This window comes from Dermacentor variabilis, chromosome 3, assembly GCF_050947875.1.
Source record: "Dermacentor variabilis isolate Ectoservices chromosome 3, ASM5094787v1, whole genome shotgun sequence".
Lineage (NCBI taxonomy): Eukaryota > Metazoa > Arthropoda > Arachnida > Ixodida > Ixodidae > Dermacentor > Dermacentor variabilis.
The window spans coordinates 203,109,280-203,130,922 of record NC_134570.1 but is presented as its reverse complement, the minus strand read 5'-3'; the positions used below and the strand labels follow the sequence as shown (position 1 = coordinate 203,130,922).

The 21,643-nt window shown below is 46.4% G+C and overlaps 1 protein-coding gene across 1 annotated transcript in view; it reads left to right on the top strand.

The window, feature by feature from the left end:
- Positions 1-21,643, top strand: part of LOC142576598 (fatty acid synthase-like) — a 417,693-nt gene that overhangs the window by 99,659 nt on the left and 296,391 nt on the right. Inside the window, exons 6-7 of the mRNA XM_075686791.1 lie at positions 1,251-1,484; positions 11,677-11,978. Of these exons, the coding sequence (XP_075542906.1) occupies positions 1,251-1,484; positions 11,677-11,978 (536 nt within the window). The remainder of the gene's footprint in view (positions 1-1,250; positions 1,485-11,676; positions 11,979-21,643) is intronic.

The following is a 21,643-nucleotide window of genomic DNA, read 5'->3' as shown; positions in this document are numbered from 1 at the left end:
TTGCACAAAACTTACGGACGCTCCAGCGCACTTTGCGTAAGAGTTCAGTAGACCATATGCGTACGCGGCGGATAAACCTGTGCCGCCGCGTTCTCTGAAAAATTTGAAGTATGGGTTCCTACAGCCAGTTCCTTAAGTACGCTGGCAGGCATTCGTACTGTAGTTTGAGATACTAAAGTGTTCGTAAAGCATAAAATGCTTGCTCTATCGTCAGCGCAAGAAGCAATGCTAAAATATCGTAAGCTACTGAGCACCGTGCAGTATAACATTTATGAAAATGCTGAGCCATAAAAAATATAAGTAAACCAAAATATCAAACTAGTCTTATTTTGTATATCTATATTCTTTACAGAACGCTTGATAAAGACACCGACCTGATGAAAAAATGTAAAATGAAATTTGCGGTGCCATCTACACAAAATTCAATGTATTGGGCAAGCATTACTAATCTCGATATTTCCGGAGTCCCCCACTGCGGCGTGCATCATAATCAGGAAGTGGTTTTGGCACGTAAACCCCCCCCCCCCCCCAAAAAAAAAATAAGTGATAATAGCTACGCCCTTCACATAGCAAATTTTCCCGAAATGGTGGTAAGAGATAAAAACAGTGTTTATATTGTCCTCCATCTGTTGAATTACGCCACTGCGCTCGTCGTCAGGCAATAATTCATACAGCGCTTCCTCACTTTGGAGGATACTGCGATGCAGGTGACTGGGACAGCAGTTATGACTACAAAGCTGAGGTTGACTGTCCGTATGTCTCGCTTCGTAGTAGTCGTTTTAACCCTACAGTACATTTTATGTGCTCGTTAAAATGTTGCTGCTATGCTGTCGCTGATTATTTCGCCCTGTTGTAGTCCTTCCATAGTTCAGGAATTTGCCCATGATCGCAAAAGTTTAGCACAAGTGTGGGCCCAGTATGTTGAGTCGGATGTATTTACCGAGTGTGAATTAAGGCTGAGATGTCGCTGAGGTATGCTTCTTTTGTAGCCAATTTCCCGAAAGCGTAGCGGAAACACGCAAGTAATTCACGGTGAAAAACATTTTGTAGAGAGAACTCCACGCAACTGCTGCGCAGCACGCGAGCGAAGCTATGCGATGACGGCTTTGTTCAGACAGTACGACCGAAAGCATGCGCAGCCTGATACGCTTAATTGCGTGCTTCGCCGTTCACTAGTAGCATCACTGTTAAGCGCCTTTGTATAATCTCAAATGACCATAGTTGTTAGCGTTGTTTGCACTATGTTTCAGGAATAATGGTTCCATCAGCAAAGCTGCAGGAAAAGCTTTTGCGTGAAGTCTACGCTGAAGCCAACGTTGATCCAACGTGTGTGCTATACCTTGAGGCTCACGGCACAGGAACTAAGGTGGGTGACCCTACCGAGTTAGCTGCCGTGAGCAGTGTTTTCTGCAAACCAGAACGAGCTCGACCCCTGAAGATTGGATCGGTGAAGAGCAATATGGGTCACAGTGAAGCTGCTGCGGGTAAGAAGACTGATTCTCATTGAATATTGCTTGCATATGCGTATACCGTGAATGCCATTCTCTAAAGACTATGTTACCCTGTAGCCGCAACCATGGTTTACGATTTATAATTTTATTAGTGCATAGACGCAATACCTTCCTCCAAAAGTGAAGATAAAGGCTCCTTGAACTGACATGATCGCAGTCGCCATGTTCATGCGCCGGCATGCTGATAAAATGGGTTCATGCCGTCAAGTCCACGCCATCAATAAGATGGCTTGCACTGACGTCATCGTAGCCGCCATGCTCGTGCACCGGCACGGTGATAAGCTGGGCCATGAAGTCACGTGGAAGCTATCAGCAACACGACATCTGCCTGGCGGAAGAAGCCGCGAAGAGTCAAGACCTCTTTGCTTGCATCTAATCGCGGAGGTCCAGGCCCCCGTCCCCAAAGCCTGCGTACCGGGGACGGGGAGTAGGGGCCTGCTAATCCGGCGGTACAATAAGGTTGCAATAATAATAATAATAATAATAATAATAATAATAATAATAATAATAATAATAATAATAATAATAATAATAATAATAATAATAATAACAACAACAACAATAATAATAATAATAATAATAATAATAATAATAATAATAATAATAATAATAATAATAATAATAATCAGTAAATCATGTAACATTTCAAGACTGCGTCCCCGTTCGCTTCTGTTCAGGCTAATATATTTTATTGGAAAACTGCCGTTTTCCCAATCTTTCCAGTAATGCCATCCCACCTGCGCAGTTTCTGTAAAAAATAAGCAAATAAATAAATTGTCGCGAAGAAGAGAAACACTATAGTGGGCCATCCTCTTCGGCACCTTCTAGTGGGTCAAGCTCTCCAGCGCTGTGCTCGGAAAACGGCGCTCGTGCTGAGAGCCTGTGCCTTGATCTAACGGTCGTTCCCGAACGCCGGTGACTAATAAATGTCTCTACAAAGTAAACACATTTGTTAGTTATAGCTGAAAATTGGTCTAGTTGGATGTGTTTCATGGTTGTAAATAAAAAATAAGTCTGCGCAGACGCAAGAAACGAAGAAAGAAAATGATAAGCGCGTTGTCTGGCAACTGAAATTTTATTGAGATCTCCGCGAAATACACCCAGATAAATAAGCAAGATTACGCAAGAAAAGTACGCAACGAAAACCACCTAGACTACCAAAATGCTGGCTTCAACACAGCGTAGAGGGAAAAAAGTTAACACTAAAAAAATTGAATGGGCGCGCACTGTATATGCAGTGTTATTAATGCTATAATATTCTTTATCATGTAACGTTAGCGATTCCTGGCTGAAGCATGCGCCTTTATGTTTTTAATGAAAAGAAGTATCGGTTAGTATACACGTACTTTGCTTCCCGCTCTTATATAAATTTGAGCATCTGTTGAATTCTAATGTGCAGATGCATTCGTTTTAATGGGAAGCCACAGGCAAGCTGGAAGTACATTTTAAAGACGCGCAGTGCTCCCTTAACCTCGTTTTAATACGCATTCCTGCTTGTTCGATGTACACTTTCCCGCAGTGGTGTCTGCGTGAGCAGGCTCTTGGTGTGCTGCGACACCACGTACACGAGCACACTAGGGTTGGGCCCTCCCGCGTCCAACCGTGCTTGGCTTAGCCGTGACTGGGGAAAAGGAGACCCTGCTGGTTGAGCCGATGCTGAGTGTTTGAACGTTTAAGGCCCCCGGCAGAGGCAACACGCCCCTTTCGCCTCGGCTTCACGTAGACGGCTGCCCCGGACTTTCCGATCCGGGGGAAATGGGTGGTCACCTTTTCCTATCCCTCTCCCTAATTTTTTGCTTTCCTATCAACTTACCTATCCTGTCAGATCTTCTCTTCTCAATTTTTCTGTCTCTCCCAGGTTGCTTGAGTTAACCTGGTGCTATATATATCTAACTTTTATTATAGTTATAGCAGCGATGCACGGCTGGCGTGTGCAAGTCAATGCTCTGTCAAACTTGTAGCGTCCCTTTGTTGGGTTCCGTTGTCGGTGGCTGCCATTGCTGCCGAAGCAACTACATCGAACGTGCATAGAGCATCACTTCCTTTGCTACTTGATCGCACCGCTGCTGAGCGTGTACGCACTGAAATCTCTTTGAACTTTTTCGTCCTACACAAAAAATCCTTTGTACAATATCACGTTATCCACAGCAACAAACCTGAAAAACCAGTAAGAGTTGTATCACCATTCCTTGTTACTAAATCCCTGCCAGATACCATTGGATTACGCTATTAAGCTAGCACGAGGACAAGCGGCGACCTCCTTGTTGTTTGTGACAAGCTGTAACATGAACAGCTTGCAAATCTCACAGTGTTTACTGACATCGCAATAACAGTGACCCCGCATCGTTCCCTGAACACAGGCCGAGGCGTGATCTCAGATTCCTACTTGTTAAAGCTAACCGAAGCACTATTGGAAGGCTGGCAAGACGAAAATGTCATTGAGGTAAAAAGAATAAAGTTCAGGCGAGGTAACAACGAAATTCTAACATCTATTACGCTAAACTCGTACCTTTGCTTCGAGATGCTGATAAGTTCGACTTCGCCCTGCCATCTCCTAGATGCCTGGTTAGCTCAGATGATAGGGCGGCTGTCCCAGAAAGGCGGTGGTCCCGGCTTCGAGTCACGGACCAGGACGAATTTTTCGTTATAGCCCTTCGGCGGAGGCAACACGCCTCTTTGGCTTTCGCTTCATGTAGACGGCAACCCCGGACTGACCCGCAAGAGGGAAATAGACAGTCGCCTTTTCCTGTCTACCTTTCCAGCTTTTCTTCTTTCTCTCTTACCTCTACACCTTTCTTGTCTCCTATTCGGTTCACCTCCCTTTTGCATCTTTAGATGGCGAGGGTTAACCTTGTGTATTATATTCAGTCTGGGTATACTTGTTAGGTTATAGCGGCGGTACATAGCTGTCGTCTGCAGGTAATCTTCACACCTGGTAACGTCCCTTTGCAAGGCTCCGTGGTGGGCTGCTACCATCGCTGAGGAAATGAAATAAACCTTTGTGCCATCAACAACGTTCCTCAGACAAGTTACGAGTTTGCACGTACTTTCATTGTAATAACTAAATCCCGTCTTACTGGATGTCCTTTGGGCTTGTAAAGCATCTTTAAATTAATAGGGAAATGAACAGCCTGATCTCTAAAAAACAGGGTGCACCGAAGAAATCGGTCATCTTTTCCTACATGACATGGAAGGTTTCCCACGCTATCATGTCGTCCATAGTCAAAACCCTGAAAGAACTGTCGCAACCCTCTTATCTTTCACACGGTTTCAAAATGTCTCACCTAAACACTAGGAGCCGGCTACGAAGTTAGAAAGATTGTTAGGGGGCGACCTCCTGCTTGAGGTCCGCGATAAGCAAGAATGTGAAAAGCTGCCAAATCTAGTCTTATTCGGTGATGTACAAGTCGCAGCCATCCCTAGCATCGATCCATCAATACATACAATACAAGCAGAGACCCGATTTATGATGATGATCTATTGAAGTTGAGCGAGAGGAAGCTCGTAGAGAGCTGGAAGAAAGAAAGCGTTACAAAAATACAAAGAAATATAAAAAAATGAGAAAACAAAATATGGCGAGCAAACAGCTGATACATTTGCATTCAGTGTGCTGCCACAGGATACACGAAAGTTCTACTTGGACCATTCATTCCAAATACTCGGGATGTTTTAAGTGTCAGAGGGATGGCCACGTATCACAAAGCTGCCGAGGCCGACAAACTTGTGCGGTGATGCGGTGACCACGATCCGCCCTCAGATGATTGCAGTGGCACACTCCACTGCCCGAACAGTGATGGTTGACACGCAGCTTACTCGCAAGCTTGCCCCTTAGGTGGAAGGAAAAAAAGTATATAATCACCTTCAAATTAAAAGCAAACATTTTCTTCGACGAAGCGCAAAAGCGCGTTTCACTTTTTCCTACGGCAGGGTATGCTAATGCGGTGGGTAAGGGGGCAGCGTCGCAGAATACTCCGGCATTTACCCGGCCTCACAAAGACTGTGGCCGCATCTGTGTCACCAGCACCTTGGTGACAGCAGCCAGCGCTGCTTCACCGCTCCTGAAGCAGGACCCATCGATCTCCGTGTTGGTATACTTCAAGACTTCGTCTCTGATTTGTGAGGCGTTAACGACGACCACAGCACTCACGAGAGCGGACGGCCAGCGCCTCTCAAGAGGCAATGGACACTACTCAGCCTGATGGCTCAGCCAGCGCCGAACGACCACAGCGAGTCTAACAATTACGTGAAAAATGACAAACCCCGAGTTATGGGACCCGGGAAGGGCCCTGTAAGCTAAATCAATCTTCCTCTCTAAACACAGAGCATAGACACGCTTTTTAATAAGGAGACAAAAATATTACAATGGAACGTCAGGTGACTTCCACATAGCCTCGAAGATGTCAAGAAACTCTTAAGCAAATCTCTAAAGGTGCTATGTGCCCACGAGTCCCGTTCGAAACTTACGCATACAGGCTTTCTACCAGATTTCACCATTTTCTGCAAAGACCCGACGATGCTCACGTCCCATCCGGTGGTGTCGCCATTGAAGTTGGTAAGCGTGTAGAATGTCGGGCCTTAGAACTCCGGACGGCTCTTGAGGCAGCTGCGGTTGGAGCCTTACTGTTTCGGAAACCTCGGTCAAAATCTCCTCTGTGTACACGCCGCCCAACTATCGACTCCAAGGAACAGAATTTCTGAGTCAAATTGACGAGCTGCGTGAGCCTTACGTAGGCGATGGTGATTTCAACGCGCACCGCACTCTCGGCGGAGACTCTCGATGCGATGCAAGGGCCGGTTGACAGAAAAATTTATTGATTCTTCAGGCGTTTGCTTATTAAATAACAAAGAACAGACATTCTTTTATACAGCATATAACACTTGCACTGCAAATAATTTAGTTGTATTATCCGCCGCACTACTGCGATGCCTGAAATGGGACGTGGTTAAAAATCCATATGGGAGGGATCACTTTTCAGTCTGCCTCAAAACATTAGGACAATGCGAATTCATTTCACGACACCCTCAATGGAAGGTTGCATACGTATATTGGGGAAAATTGCTGAAAATCACCTATATGCCTGCTTTATTCTAGCGATGAAATTGCTAACTTTACAGCTTTTATAGTTTACACTGCACTGTAGAGTGCATTTCGCAAATGAATGGATTTCAAAGCCCCATTCATTGCTCTGTGACTTGATCAAGTTTCTGTGGCTTGATGCGTCCACCCCAACGGCGGGAAACCTCATGAACGTTAATTACTTGAAATCTCAAGGCAGACGAACGCGACGTAGTGCGAGAAGAGAAAGCTAGGAAAAAACGTCAGAAGCATAGATTCCTATGCGCAAGAAGGGAATATATCTTGTTGAGCAAACTAGGAAAGTTCGCAAGTCGGCCAACCTATGTTTTGACTTCGGTCGACGATGAATGAAACAGCCTTCAAGAGCAGGCCAACAGACTTGGACGGCATTTAAAGCATGTATCTAGATCTGCAAACTGCTAACCGTCATTCCAGAAGCGCTAACAGATACCAGAAAGTGAGTCACTGAATCATAAATGCAGTGTAAATGAACCGTACAACCATCATTTTAGTGTTGCTGTCTTCAGAGCTTCTTCGAAAGGCTGTGAAAAATTTACACCAGGAGCTGATAGAGACACGTACATAAGGATAAAACAACTTCACCCCAACATGCAGATGGTACTGTTGTCGCTTTTCAACGTTATCTGGTCGACAGGAAACATCCCATCGGCATTGAGAGTGGAGATTATATTGCCGGCTATGAAACATTGGCAAAGATCCGTCCTGTGTGGCAAGTTACCGGCTCATAGCACTTACAAGTTGCATAAGCAAGCTTTTGCAAGAAGATGATAAGTGGCAGACTTTTACACTTGATTCAAGCAAGCTCCTCGACCCATACCACTGCAGGCAAGGCCGATAGACGACATAATACCTCATTCGCATTGAAGTATATATTGGTGACGTTTTCATAGAGAAACCGTTCTTTTTTTGTTTCCGTGTTCTTAGATAAGGAAATGACTTACGAGACCTCGTGGCGGTATGGAGTTCTGCGTGACCTATCGGAAACCGGCATCCGCGGAAAACTGCCTAACGCAATAAAAAGTTATTTATCAAACCACACATCCTTCTGTTAGAATCTGAAATGCCCTATCGAGAAAATTTATGCAGGAAACTGGAAAACTGCAAGGCCTCATGCTTAGCTGCACAATTTTAATCGATACCATGTAGGATATTTTATTCGGTAAAAGTTGGTGACCGAAGGATTTGATTCAATTCATGTAACTTCGCTATCTGTGAGCGACAAGTCCAGCTCGGTTTGAAAGAAGTGTCTAAACGGGTCGATGGAAATGGCTTTCAGTTCAATCCTAACAAATTCGCATGTGTTCTTTTCACATGAATCAGAGGCCTGATTGCAAATCTTTATATAGGACTCCGTCGACGGCACATACCTGTGAACAGAGAACATAGTAGACACAAAGCTGAGTTTAGTCCGCGCATAAGGTATCTTAAGAACAAATGTCTGAAGACAATGAACATTTTAAAAACTTTGTCGCACAAAACATGGGCTTATGATAAGAAATGTCTCATGAACCTCTACAAATCCGCATACATGTATGCTTAGATTATAGCGTCATAGTGCTACTGCTACTGCTATTGCAGGCGCCTTGAATTTGATGGACCCTGTTCCCAATCTAGGTGTTCTCCTGGTAACTGGCACCTTCAGGACAAGTCCTATAGCAAGCCTTTGTAGAAGCTAATGAGTGGTCGCGCCATCTGCAACGTTCATATTTGAGCTGCTGATATTTTCTGAAAGTGAATCGCAACTTAGAGCATCCGTCTTATGCAACGGTAAACGTCGGGTGCGAGCAGCAAAAATTTGCGAGCAGCAAAAAAAAAACCTTCCTCATTGCTTGTCAGAAAACTCAGTTAGGGAATGGATGTTCCACAACTTGAACACAGCTAGATAGACCCAGCAAAACTATTTGTACCATGGCAGTGGAAGTTAACAGAATGTGATATATCGCTTCTAGAGATGACAAAACACGCTCCCAGAGGCACATATTACAAAGCCTTACCTGAAAATCCAGTGAAAATACTCGTGCACCAAGTTTTACACTGATTCTTCAAAGTCACATGCCAGCGCGTTTTATGCAGCAGGCGGTCCATTTTTTTGTAATCAAATGAGCTGGATCCAGAAAAAAATATGTTCACAGCCGAGGCCTAGGCACTATTGTCGGCTGTGGAACATAAGGAAATAAAAACTTTAAAAAACAATTATATTTACAGACACACTAAGCTTCGTAAAAGCCTTAATCTCACTCCGTAAACGCCAAAATCCTATACTTACAGAGCTGTATTCTGTTCTTTGCACAGCGTACACATATAGCCAGCATGCCGGTATATGCAGGATATCTGGGCCAGTATTTTGTAACGATGCCTTTTTCCATTCTATGCTTTTTCAGGCTTTTCACTCTTGGCCAGTGGTCAGAGCGACGGTCAGCCCACATTCTCAACGGGATCAAGCGGCCGTGTGTGGAGGATGATAAGAATAGCATAGAATAAGGCATAAGGCATCGTTACAAAATAGCGGCCCTGGCCATACAGGAATCGATGGTAATATTCCAGCATATCACAGTGCCACATGAATTACTTCGCCAGGTAATAATACTACCGCTGCTGTCCCTTCCACAGAACTGAAGCCCTTCTTACGAAAGAAACTGTTAAGCCAGTGGCAACGCTTGTGGGACGCTGAAACACGTAAGCTTCACGTGATTAAGCCACAGTTCGCTTTCTGGCCCTGTGCAACAAACACGACGGACTGGTGTCTTATCTTACTCAGGATAGGACATACACTGCGCATAATTTTCTTCTTACTGGTAAAGAACCTTCAAATTGTGCTACATGTCAGATGCGACCATCCGCCACGCACTCCTGTAATGTAGGGAAGCAGAAGCTGTGAGAAAGAATCATTTTCCATTTGCATATCGTCATCATATTCCTCTCCATACCATGTCTCCTGGTGCAGGACTATTTCTTAGTGCCAAAGCAGTCCTTGATTTATTTATTTGTGTTGTTACATGTTATTAACAAAAAAAATTGCAGCGCCCCCTATGGAGAGAGATTGCTACTGCGGTAGTCGTGTTTTTGCGATGCGTTTTCGTCCAGGCCCTTGCATTTTCAGGACCCTTTAAGGCAGTAGTGCTGCTCACTTTTCACCACTGAAGCATTTTTGTATACCACATCATCGATCCGAAATTTACCTTTCATAGTACACTTCATCGATGACATAATTTTATGACGCATACATTTTATGCACTCTACAAGGACTTATTTAAGGCCCCTATACATTCACTTCATGCCTACCACTCGTATTTCACCGACAGATTGCTAAATCAGTAAAGCTAGCTTGGCGCTCCTTGGGCATATTTGGCCCTTGCGTCACAAAATACCAAGTTCATCATCGATCCTGCCTGCGGAATCGAATAGTATAGGTAACACTCAATGCCCAGAGTAAGCAAATGCTCATAAAGTTCATAACGTTCTCTTTAATTTCTACGTAATTTCAGCGACAGAAAGCGCCTTCAACATGCAAGGTATCCGTGTCCTTTTGTACATACTTTGATACCTCCGAATAACCTCTAAGCATTTCGCATCAATAAACTTTTCTCTCTCTCCCTCTTAAAATTATGGGGTGCCGAATGTCCTTTTCTGATACAATGGCGCGAAATGTTCACTAAACTATTTGGGTCTTGACAGGAAAAAAGAAGTCTAACTCAAAGCGCTCGGCCTTTACTATAGCTCTGGATAAAGCTCGTAAATTAAGGTGCTCAAGGGTTACTTTAGCTTAGTACTTTCTGTTGCTTGACTTATTGATCACCATCTTAATGTTCTTATCTAGGCACTGGTAACCTTTTGCCGACAGGCAGCCTGATGTAAGAAAATATAATAATCTTGTTTGTGGGCTTTTTAACGCTTAAACATTTCCCATTAACGGAACGGACCACCGTACCCAAATGTCAGGTAACTTTACCGCCACTATCAGCGTTTGAAGCTACGTCGACACGCTACGCCATGATCCTGAAGCGAGCGTCGTTCGCAGCCAGCGTCAACACCATCCTTGCTGTATCCAACGTTTCAAACGGGTTGAATGAGAGCTGCGAGCCGAATTTTGAGTCTAATAAGTGTAATATGCCTAAGCGTTTTTCTGGAATCAAGGGGGACGCAAGGTCCAGGACACTTCCTCTCGAGACAACTTCCCTTTTCTTTACCGTTAGATGAGGTCGCACACTATTCCACAACAATTCAGAAATATGTTGGCTTCCTGTCTATTCCAGCGATGTCGCAAGCTACGCGGAGCCAGTCCTAGTTCAGCTGCGCCAGTCGGCACCACTCCGTAAGCAAGATTTGGCGCATGCTGTTTCTGTGACCCTCAAGCGTGGCTAAGCAACACATGGCTTGTATTTCCGCTGGACAAGTTCCTTGACGATTGTGTCATAATGCTATTCTAGCCTTCCAAACGGACACTGATAAAATGTAGTCAAGTTTTAGATATTGGTCTAGCTTGATTTAGTTCTTGGTTGTAAACAAAACAGAGCGCTAAAGCAAATGACAAAGAAAGAAAGGATGACACGAGCACTGTCTGGCAATTGAGAATTTATTCAGATATACCCGGATATACAGAGATACAAAAACAATTAATTGAACAAGGAAAGCAAATCACGAAAGCCGCGGAAAAACAATAACATAGCCACAACGCAGCATACACAGACAAGAAAATCACACTTGGAACTTTGTCGAAGGGCGCAGGCTGTCTACAGTGATTTATGAATTTAATTATGTTCTTTATCGTGTAAAGTTAGCAATTCCGAGCTGAGGCATAGACCTATTGTTTCCTAATGAAAAAAGAAAAGCCCTGTTTGTTAGCGGGAAGTTTGTTCCCTGCTGTTAAACCATGTTGAACATCTGCTAAATACTTGTGTGCAGCCGCATTTTCCGCAAGGTGAAGCCACGGTCTCCCTTTTTTTAAACACGTGCCTCCCCTTGCGGATCCGCCAATTGTCCTGTTGCACATCTTCAGTGATGGATGTTCTATTAATATTTCCGATATCACTGCCCGCATTTGCTTGTACCACTGATGTTTTTTTGCAGGCGTTTGTTCCTTGGCCAAAGTTATTTTTGCAATGGAGACTGGTACCATCGCTGGCAATTTGCACTTTAATGAGCCGAACCCTGACATTCCATCTCTGCAAAACGGCAGCATTGAAGTTGTGGACAAGCCGACACCCTTCCCAGGAGGCCCAGTTGGCGTCAGTTCATTTGGTCTTGGAGGTGCCAATGCGCACGTGATTCTGGAATCTATTCCAGGGCCTCACGTGAATGACATTGCACGTGATAAGCCAGAGCTGCCAAGACTTGTTCTTGTGGCCGGTAGAACAAAAAATTCGCTTGAGGTAAGTTTTCACGCTGGTATTATAAGCAGAAAAAATTTTTATGTAAGCATTCTTGTTAGTATAATTCCTCTTCGCTGGTTTACAAAACAACCATTCTCTGAGGTGCACCTAATGTGACTATAATGTTTGATTTTTGATATCGAAGGCAGAATCAAAACTAGAGAAACATAGTGGCTGTATTTTCCTCTGTAATATTTTCTATTTCAGGAGCCCAACATATAACAGTGCTGCATAATACAGAACCTAAATAAAAAGCTGATCACTAGATAATTGTAAAAAGATAGTAAAGCTTTGTATTTTTCTTGTACGTTTTGCTTGTATATTAACACCACACCCCTCTGTAATGCTTTTGGCCCTGAGGGTATCATAAATAAAAATAAAAAGATGTCCAAATTCGCCCGAAAAGCGACTCATATATAGCGACAGTAGAGTATTCGTAGACTACGTGTAGTAAGATTTATAGTTTGATCGGTCATAGGAATTCCGGCAAACATTTTGCTCCTAAATAAATTAACAAGCAAAATGTCACGCGAGGAGAGAGAGAGAGAGAGAGAGAGAGAGAGAGAGAGAGAATAAGCGTGATCAGTAGTTACTTTGTTTAGCGCAAAACAGCGGACACAAGAGAGACCACCCCCAGGACAAGGCGCTCCTCTGAACTTACATCATTTTATTGCGTCACTCCTTTATAGAGAGCAGAATCTAGAAGAAAATGTGTAGTGAGCACCATGTGCAGGAACCACCAACATCTGATCACCAGAGCGTACTCATGTGACAGTCCAAAAAAAAACCATATTCAGCACTGTACAAGGTTAAAGAAGGCACACTAATGCACTGCGAACCCAGTGACTGTATGTAAAAAGCTTCCGATAATTCTCGGGCGGTGGTATCACGGCTCTTTTGCAAAATTGTAGTATTATGAAACATAGCTGCGCACTTGCATATTTTACAATGTTGAGCTAAATGACAACCTGTACCTGTTGGTACGGATCGCTCATATTCTCTAAGCGCTCATTAACACAGCGGCCTGACTGCCCTACATAAACATTGCCACATGACAACGGAATCCCATATACCACATCGACGTTGCAATCTACAACCTTCGCATGGTCCTTTTCACAATATGATTTTTTGCTTGTTTTTGAAATGTGGCTGCATAACATCGACAGTTTTTGAGGAGGAGAAAACATTACCGGGATTTGGTATCTAGTGGCGACATTCTTTAGACTGTGATCCACTCTACGGCAATACGGCACAACTTCAGGCCTCTTCTTTCGTGTAACACAGTTACTTTTGTGACGCTTCCCTTTCAGTTTCTGAAACAATACCTCAGAGACTGACGTCACCACCACACTTGGGTAACCCGCAGCCTGCAGCCTATTTAACTGTGCAATCAAACTCTGGTTCGCAGTGTGGTGACAGGATTCCATTAACGAAGATTCTAGACACACCAAAGCAATGGTGCGTTTCGCAATCTTTGAGTGCGCAGACGAATAAGGTAAATGTTCCTTACGTGCACGTGGCGAGTACATCCAACAGGCCTGACCTGTTTGTAAGGATAGCTGCAAATCTAAAAACTGGAGTTCACCATCCCCTAGATAGCTCATGTGTGAAAGTTCAACATTTGGCGTTGTCATTGAACAGAGTTAAAATATCGGCTACCGTAATGGAACATTCATTGTTAGTCTGTATTATCACAACAAGAAAATCGTAAACATATCCAAAAATATGAACCAAGTCATTGTCTGAAGGACTCTCAAGAGCGCAGTCAACAAACGTTAATTTGTTATAATTGCAATATTGCAATATTTTCGTAATATTGTACGAATAATATTGTAAAATTGTAATATTTTTGATCATTTGTAGACCGCGCTTGGTTCAAATTTTTGGTCAATGTTGTGCAGTCGTATTTCAAAGAGAAGTAAAAAACCAGATTGTGAAAAGAACCACGCGAATGTTGTAGATTGCAGCGTTGGTGGGGTATATAGGATTTCGTTGTCATGTGGCAAAGTGTATGTAGGGCAGCCAGGCCGCTGCGTAAACGAGCGCCTTAGAGAACGTGAGCGATCCTTACCGACAGGTACAGGTTCTAATTTAGCTCAACATTGTAATATACGCAAGTGCTAAGCTATGTTTCATAATACTACGATTTTGAAGAAGAGCCGTGATACCACCACCCGAGAATTATCGGAAGTTTTTTTTTTTCATACAGTCACTGGGTTCGCAGGGCATTAGTGTGCCTTCTTTGACCTTGTACATCGCTGGATATGGTTTCTTTGGGTTCTGTTACATGAGTGCGCTCTGGTGATCAGATGTTGGTGGCTCCTGCACATGGTGCTCACTGCGCACGTTCTTCTAGATTCTGCGCTCTATAAAGGAGTGACGCAATAAAAGGATGTCAGTTAAGAGTAGCGCCTTGTCCTGTCGTCTCTCTTGTGCGCGTTGTTTTGCGCTAAACAAAGTAATTATGGATTCGCACCAACTAGTCCGTCAACGCATTGCGCTGAAGCATGATCAGATCTGACTGAAGGACCACGAACACTCGCTGCCAAAAGACTAGCGTGATTAAGAGCGCCGGCAACGAGGAGCGAGCGGTTCGTTCTCTCTCTCATTTCACCACGCATCAGAAACTTCAAACAACGCAATATCCAACACGACGCGCGGAAACAGAGGGCATGTCAAGCCACCAGCCATATCTGCTCGTGCTTAGTCTTTGCACCCACAGTGGATTACTTACAAGATATGCCGCAGGGGCCACGTATACGCTTAGGTACGCGAACAGCCTTGAGTGCCAACACCACGCTAGAGAAAGAGACGCAGGCTTGTAGCGACCACCCGTTACTTCGTTGTCCCCGCCATGGGGGTCATTGCCCCTTACTCCGGAAATCCTGTTCGTCTCGTTGTGAGAGTCATTGACCCCTGCTCGATCTCGAAGCGGCTGTCCAACTGGGGCCACTCGACCCCCCCCCCCCCCCCCCCCCAACGTGCTTTTACTTCTGAATAAAGCCAGTCGACTCTCCGTTCTCAAGCTGTCAAAACGTGTATTCCTTACCTCCGGTAAACCGAGCTACCAACAAGGGGTGACTCAGGACATTTACGTTTTTTAATCTAGCCATGTACGACGCTGCTCCGACTTCTGCGGAGAGAGTCGACTCCATGATTACATCTGTCATCGCCGCCGAGTTTCAGCTTCCCAGCTTTTGGCTCAAGAATCCCCGAGTTGGATTTATGCAAGCAGAGGGCCGTTTGCAACTAGGGCGCATTACTTCACAGACAGCAAAGCACCTGCATGTCATCGCCACGCTGCCCTTGGACATCACCCATGCCATAGACTACTTGCTAGTGGGTACGCCTTACGATGACCTGAAAGCACGACGATGTGGTAGCATACGACGACCTGAAACGCAAGGTCCTGCAGTGCCTCAAGCCATCGCAACAAAGCAGGCTTGAACAGCTCCTTTCCGTGGAATTCGGCAACGAAGGACCGTCACAAGTGCTACACCGGCGGCGTCAGTTACTGAGGGAGTACTCTGCAAACGAAAACCAGCTTGCAATTTTACGCGAGTTGTTTTTGCAGCGCCTCCAACAGTCCGCACGCATGGCACTGGCGGGTTCCGGCGAGATGAGTATCGATCGGCTAGCTGCACTCGCTGAGCGCATATGCAACTGCTCGTATTCGGCACAGCTACCTGTCGCAGCTGCGAGACTGTCACAGCCAGGAGACCCACTCTCGCGCCTAGAGGAAACAGTCGAACGCCTTACCAGTGCACTGGAGAAGCTTACGACTGGCAGCAACACTTTCGACCAACTTGGGCGCAACCATCCAGCTTCACAGTTTCGCAGTGCATCTAGAAACTCGCCACGGCAGTTGTGCTCGTATCACCGCCGCTTTGGTAAACAAGCACGCCGCTGCACTCGGCTAGGTGTTAGTGGACGCGAAACGCACCGGCCAGTCGCTAACGGCGGCATGTGACATTGGCTTTCGAGCAGGACGCCTATTCATCGTAGTCGACCGCATCAGCGACACCTGCCTCCTCGTCGTCACTGGAGCCGAGCTGATTCGCCGCAGATCGCCAACGCGGCAAGTCCACACCGACGCTCCATTATTGAACGACACTGACATCGCGTCGTATGGGCTCTAGTGAATAACGCTAGACATTGGACTCCGTCGCTTGCACAGATGGGTGTTTGGGATCGCCGACATCAGCTTTGCCATACAGGGAGTGGACTTCCTCATACATTTCAAAGTAGATGTGAGTGTTTGCGAGCGGCGCCTAGAGGATAACGTAACATCCCTCGATGTACTTAGTCTGCAGTTCAACCTCACCTCATCTGGCATGCGCACGCTGCGGCAGGTCTCAACCTACGACAAGGTATTTGTCGAGTGCTCACAACTCAAGGAGCCCCGAAACAATGCGCTGCCTGTGTAACACAAGGTGACGCCTCATGTCACCACCACCGGCACACCTGTCGCCCCGCGGCCAAGGTGGCACGCTGGACGTAGGTTGGTAGTCGCCCGCCGTGAGTTTCAACACATGCTTCAGCTTGGTGTTATTCGTCCTTCCTGCCGCAATTGGTCTTCACCCCTCATTCTGGTTTCAAAGCAGGACAATGGCGACTGGCGGCCTAGTGTTCATTACCGAGGTTTGAATGCCGTCACTATTCCGGATAAATATCCCCTTTTCCACATGCATGACTTTGGTGCCCGTCCTTAAGAACTGAAGTATACAGCGAGAACGATTTGATGGTCGGGTACCACCAAATTCCTGTCTTATCCAGTGACATTCTGAAGGAAGTAATCACAACTTCAGTTGGCCTATTTGAGTTGGTCCGTATGCTTGCGCAAACTTTTCAAAGCTTCATGGACGAGGTTTCGTGCGGTCTCCCGTTCATTTCCGTCTACCTTGACGACATTCTCGTTGCAAGTCACACAGATGAACGACATAAAGAGCCCCTTGGCTTTCTATTTGAGCGGCTCGATGTACACGGCCTGTTCCTAAAGCCCCAAAAATACATTTATGGAGTTGAAGCCGTGGATTTTCTTGGTGATTGCATTTCACCCCAAAGCATCAAGCCCCTGGAACCAGATGTGCGGGCAAACGGGGACTTCCCCTCTCCAACCTCCTTCCGAAAGTTGCGCGAATTTCTGGGGCTCATAAATTTTCACAGGGGCTTCATACCATCCTTTGCGCATGTTCTTCAGCCGATTACCGACCTGCTGCGTCGCGACGCCAAATATCATCCTACCTTCCACTGGTCCTCGGATTATGAGCTCTCCTTTTACGAAAGCAAAACGCGGTTGTCGACCACAGTGTTGCTGATTCTTCCGTTGCCCAAAACGCCAATTCGCCTTATGGTAGACGCGGCGACCTCGGCAGTGGGTGCAGTACTGCCGCAGAACGATGGCATAGGCTTGAGGCCACCGAGATTCTTCTCGATGCGCCTCAGACGTATAGTAGCTCGCTACAGTACTTTCTGGAGGAGAATTTTGGCCATCTGCTGCGCTGTCAAGCATTTCAGTTCTTTATTGAAGGCTCTTTTACATTCTTACCAACCACAAGCCGTTTAACCTTCGTTTTCAAGAACAACAGTTTCTCGTACTCAGAACTTGACCCTCGGCAACCATCATTTATCTCCAAATTTTCTACACAAATACACGATATCTCTGGGTCCGAAAATCAGGTTGCTGACGCACTGTCGTGGATCGGCGCTGTGCCTATGGCCCTGTGGATTTCCAAGCTCCAGCCTCCACCCTGGAAAACGACCCCGAGTTGCTCTAATTGCGGGAAAAAGGCTTCTCGCTCCAGCTTGCCGAGGTGCCACTTTCCGACACAGCAACATTTTCAGATGCGATACATCACAGACAGCACCTCGCTCTTTCGTGCCTCATCAGTTTCGGCGGCCAACATTCAATTCGCTGCACGGGCTAAGCCTTGCCGGCTTCAGAGCGACACAGAGGCTTATCACAGACCGCTTCGCCTGGCCAGGGACCTGTTGTATCAAGTACGCAGTAGCCTAGTGACCGGGACACATGTTTATTGCGGCTTGCAGTACAAAGGAAGGAACCGCAAGGGCCTTACGTGGCCACCTGATATAGCTATGCAGAGCACCTAATCAGTGACAGCAGAGAGCAACACACATGCGCGTGTATTCTATGTTAGATACAACTATCCAAGGCCTCAGTGACGTCAAAGTACGACCAACACACGTTGTAACTAAGGGGTGATGACACAACATTCCCTTTTCCATCATGTGTTCTTAGTGGTGCTCGGGTGGTCGCCTTTGCCGGTTGCTGCGTCGAAGCTCTGGTTGTGATGATGGCGACGCGCCACCGCCGGAATTCCCGCCTGCAGACGATGGGTGTAGAAAGGTGGCGTGCTCTTTATTTGTAGCTTCTGCCTGCTCATCGATTTGATCGGTGTCGGGCGTCTTTCGCACACCGTCGTCGTTTGCATGGTGTGCTCCTAGAGTCCTGCGAGACAATATGTCTTGGCTACATACATGCCGGTGGTTGCGGGTTTGGAGACGGCACATGAGTCCACTGCGGGAAGCAATTCTATAGAATGCTCGCAGTTCGGGGGTCGGAGACTGCGTATGAGCCAATTTCGGGAAGTACTCCTGGAATGTTCGCGGCCGCGTGTTATCAACATGAACGTACCGCTCTTCCTGCCCTTGCCCGACAACATAAGCGCTCAAACTCACACGTTTGTGACCACTCCCCTTCCCCGGTGCGTAGTCCCTTCACAAGGACGCCTTCTTTCTCATAGTCCCTCAAAGTACCTCGTCGCTGACTTACCGACTGCCTTTTTCTTTCAAGTTTGTTTTCGTCTTTTGCTCGATATTCGGTTGGGGAACACGCAACGTTGTACTAGGTTCCCACAATAAAATAAGTGCGCGGGTATATGTTCAGTCACACCCGTTGTCGTGTTCCTATAGTTGAATAGAAACTGGTCGATGCATTGTTGGAGGCACTTCATCTGCCTATGTCTTCGTTCATCATGACCTGCTGCAAAAGATTTTTTCGTTACAGTCTGTACGCAACGCTCCGCGCTGCCATTCGATGGCCAGTGATAAGGAGACGATTTAGTGTGCCGAATGCCATTCCGTCTCATGAATGTCTTGAAAAGGGCCGATGTAAATTGTGAGCCATTGACTGTTACATCTTCCGGTAATCCGTACGTGGCACATACTGTGCGCAGTTTACTTGCGAAGCTTGTATTGCCTCACTCATGTCGGCGTTGGTGTTAGTGTTGCCATACGAAAAAAAACTCCGCACCAAAAGAAAGATTGCTTGTCGGGCTGCGGACTCGAACCACCAACCTTCGGGTTGCAAGATCACCACGCTAACCGATTCAGCCGCTGCGGCTTTTTTCTTTAATGCACGGAATTATGAGTAGTGTCAATCCAAAATTGTTAGATTACATTTGAACATATATGTGAAAAATACACACATGGTAAGCAGTTGGATGAAAGTTCAACATTCCGGCAAAGGAATGCAAACGTCCAGACGCGAAATCCATTCAGGAACGGGATAAAAGTAGCAACCACAATACGCAGTTGAGCAGCCTCTTCTCGAAATACAGACCTTGTCGAGCGAGATGGCTCGGCATGTCTGTCGATCATTCGGCTTCTCGATAGTGAATGAAGTCCTAATAACATAAGGTGTACTAAATATGGTGTGTTATTGGCTTTCTTTTTGAAAGAAGGAACCGGATATTATAAGATGAAAGAGGAAGGTCTTTTTTGATAGTTCTTTGTAAAATGTCCCAAAAATGAAATGCGTCATATTGTCACCCAGCTATTACAACTAAAACAGTTTACCACCGACAGATTGGCAAAGAAACGTCTGCCTTTTTGCGATGGCTGGTCCTCGGAGAGCGCGCGCGCAACCACGAACTTCGCCGTTATCGCCTTAAGGGTCCCGTGTCATCACGTGCAAAGTTATTTTGCGTCATTGCTCCCCTCTCAAAAGCGACCGGCCCGGTCGCTTCAAGGGCAGCGGGCGCGCACTATGGGCAAGAGTGCCAACATAAAAAGACAAAAAAAACATACAGGAATGTATACAATGCTGAAGCGGTTTGTGAGGGTTGCTTATCCCTCGCCTGCGTAGTACGGCGTCATCCGTACTACGTGGGCGACTTCAGCACGGGGACGGCGTCGGTTCGAACCAGGATCAGAGCTTTCAGGCACCACCTCGTAGTTCACATCACTGAGGAGGCGTACAACTTCATAGGGGCCGAAATAGCGTCGCAACAATTTCTCTGAGAGCCCATGATGTCGGATAGGTGTCCACATCCACACGCGTTCGCCTGGTAAGTACTGGACATTCCGTCGGGTCCGGTTGTAACGGTAGGCGTCGGTATTCTGCTGGGTGCGGATGCGATTCCGAGCAAGCTGGCGAGCTTCCTCGGCTTTCTTGACGAAATCTGCGGTGGTGTCATTCCTTGTGGCTCCGTGGTCCACCGGGAGCATGGCGTCTAAGGCGGTTGTGCCGCGACGTCCGTAAACAAGCTCGAATGGTGTAAACTCGGTGGTCTCCTGCACAGCGGTACTGTAAGCAAACGTGACGTATGGCAAAATTTCATCCCATGTTTTGTGTTCCACATAAATGTACATGGAGAGCATGTCGGCTAATCCTCTGTTTAGGCGCTCTGTTAAGCCGTTAGTTTGGGGATGATAGGCTGTGGTCTTTCGGTGGTCGGTGTGCGTCAGTGTGGAGACTTGTTGCAATAACTCCGCTGTAAACGCTGCACCGCGGTCAGTAATGAGTACAGCGGGTGAACCTTAATAATAATATTTGGGGTTTTACGTGCGAAAACCACTTTCTGATTATGAGGCACGCCGTAGTGGAGGACTGCGGAAATTTTGACCACCTGGGGTTCTTTAACGTGCACCTAAATCTAAGCATACGGGTGTTTTCGCATGACGAAGCACGATGTTGTGGACGAAGAAGCTGGCGACTTCAGCAGCAGTTCCCCGTGGCACAGCTTTTGTCTCCGCATAGCGAGTTAAATAGTCAGTTGCCACGATTATCCACTTATTTTGCAAGGTTGACGTGGGGAACGGCCCAAGAAAGTCCATTCCCACTTGCTGGAACAGCGCTGGAGGCGGATCCAAAGGCTGAAGGAGGCCGGCAGGCTTGACGGCTGGAACTTTACGCCTCTGACAGTCACGGCCCGTTCGCACATAGCGATGTACCGACGAAAATAGGTGTGGCCAATAGTATTTTTTCCGTATGCACGCTAATGTCCTCGCGAAGCCTAAGTGGCCGGCACAGGGATCGTCGTGACACGCCTGTAAAACTTCCTCGCGCAGTGCCGTCGGGACGACGAGAAGGAAGGAACGTTTCCTGGCTGTTCTCGAAATTTTTCTTGTACAGGACATCGTTTCGCAGGCAGTACGACGTCAATCCTCGTGAAAGTGGGCGTGGGACAACAACGTCAGCTCCCTCGAGATATCGCATGACTGGAAGCAGCTCAGAGTCTGCACGTTGATAGTCAGCCATGCGCACCACGTCGACGACACCAAGAAACGGCAAATCTACCTCCAAGTCGGAGGTCAAGGGAATAGGAGAACGTGACAAGCAGTCAGCGTCGCTATGCTTATGGCCGGATCTGTAGACAACAGTTATGTCGTATTCCTGGAGGCGGAGGCTCCAACGAGCGAGG